Here is a 1,825-nt window from a genome sequence, read left to right as displayed (position 1 = left end):
TTGGTTGTTTTTTGTTTCTGTTTCTGTTTTCTTTTTTTTCTCTCTCCATTTCTACACTACTGATACACACACGTACATGCATGCCTCATAAAACGACTTCCATCATAAATCCATGTGCATGTTTGTTCATTTGTTTGTTTGTTTGGTGTTTTTGTTTTCATCTTATTTTTGCTTAATGATACACACACGTACATCTATGCTTCATAAATTAATGACTTCCTTTAAAATTCATGTGCGTGTTTGTTTGTTTATTTGTCAGTTTGTTTGGTGACTTTTTTTCATTGTATTTGTACTTTGTTGATACACACACCTGCATGTATGTTTAATAAAATAAAACCAATTATACATTTTTGTGATTGCCTGTGTGTGTGTGTGTGTGTGTGTGTGTGTGTGTGTGTGTGTGTGTGTGTGTGTGTGTGTGTGTGTGTGTGTGTGTGTAAGTAGATCTACAGGTTTTCGACTGCAGTCTAGCTAAAAAGCTCAGTTCCATTGGTGAAATAAGATCACAGAATTGTATTCGACCAAAAATATAGTATACTACGTATACATGGTAAGGGGTAAGGAGAATTAAAGCAGAATAACTAAAGTGGTTCTAAAAAGCAATAGCCACTTTGCCCAATGGTTTATAGTAGGTTTGATTCCAGAATCTGAGGTTCCGCAGATTAAACATTTGTATGGTACAGCAAAATAATATGGGCCTATGTTTGTCCGCTTTGACAAATTAAAAATACTCTGGAGACCCATGCATCATAAATTAAAATCCACGCTGAAAAATTTGAGAGAGTAATTTATAATTTTGAGATAGAGATTATATGGGAGTATTGGTGTAAACTAACATGATAAACCTATATTAGTCTTCGAGTTACCACGTATGTATCTTTCATGTATCATTGTTTAAATGTCTCTTTCTCAACCAACAATCAGGAATGCACTACTGGTACGACGTGAAAGAAAACATGGACTGTGGCGGACTGTTCCCTGTTTTCCTCCTCTACAACGGGGGCAAACTCAATGCTTTTGGTTGGGCCATGCAAACTGGTCTCAGTTCATCTCAATACGAGCACCCTGACATTACAGTAATCGATGTAAGTCCAATCAATCAATCAATCAATCAGCAATCAATCAATCAACCAATCAATCAATCAGTCAATCAATCAACTAACCAATCAATCAATCAATCATTCAATCAATCGGGCGATCGTTCCTTTATCAACCCTCCTTGCTTTAATCCTCATTATCAGTACTTGGTAGACTCAAACATTATATTATATGGCTGTACTGGAAAAGAAAAAGGTCAGGTCCTACTTTAGAAGCTCCGAAAAGATTCACAGACAGTCATTTATTTAACTTGAGAGTTAAAGACTAGTCTTTACACTTGGAAGCCTTTGAAACCAGAAAGATTAACCTAAATAATATCTACAGAGATATCAATAAGTTTTTTTTACCTGAGTATGAAGGAGTGGAGCTACGAACTTAAAATTTGAAATGTAGACACTTATTTCTCTATGTAGTCACCAGACGCAAGGCCACATTTTTGCCAGCAATGGAAGACCTTGAAAAGTTCTTCAGAAAAAAAGATCGATTTTGCCTTTTTTTAAAGTGCTCCCCTTTGTTTAAGACGTCATCATCTGTTTCAAATTAAATTGTCTGCCCTTCATGTGTTTCTTCAAATTCAGAATTTTAAAAAGTTTGAAGGTGCTAAGTCGGGGGAATACGGTGGGTGTGGCAATATTTCAAGTCGACATTCCTCAGCAGTGGATATCGCCTTATGCGTCGCGTGTGCCGGGGCATTGTTAAGAAGCAAAAAGACACCTTTCCTCAGTTT

The 1,825-nt window shown here is 36.3% G+C and overlaps 1 protein-coding gene across 1 annotated transcript in view; it reads left to right on the top strand.

The window, feature by feature from the left end:
- Positions 1 to 1,825, top strand: part of LOC101846787 — a gene marked incomplete in the record, with an annotated part of 8,363 nt that overhangs the window by 5,123 nt on the left and 1,415 nt on the right. Inside the window, 1 exon segment of the mRNA XM_005091017.3 lies at positions 925 to 1,085. Within this exon segment, the coding sequence (XP_005091074.2) occupies positions 925 to 1,085 (161 nt within the window).

This window comes from Aplysia californica, unplaced genomic scaffold (genome assembly GCF_000002075.1).
Source record: "Aplysia californica isolate F4 #8 unplaced genomic scaffold, AplCal3.0 scaffold00025, whole genome shotgun sequence".
NCBI classification, from domain to species: domain Eukaryota; kingdom Metazoa; phylum Mollusca; class Gastropoda; order Aplysiida; family Aplysiidae; genus Aplysia; species Aplysia californica.
The sequence above is the reverse complement of the archived record's forward strand: the minus strand, read 5'-3'. Positions and strand labels throughout refer to the sequence as shown.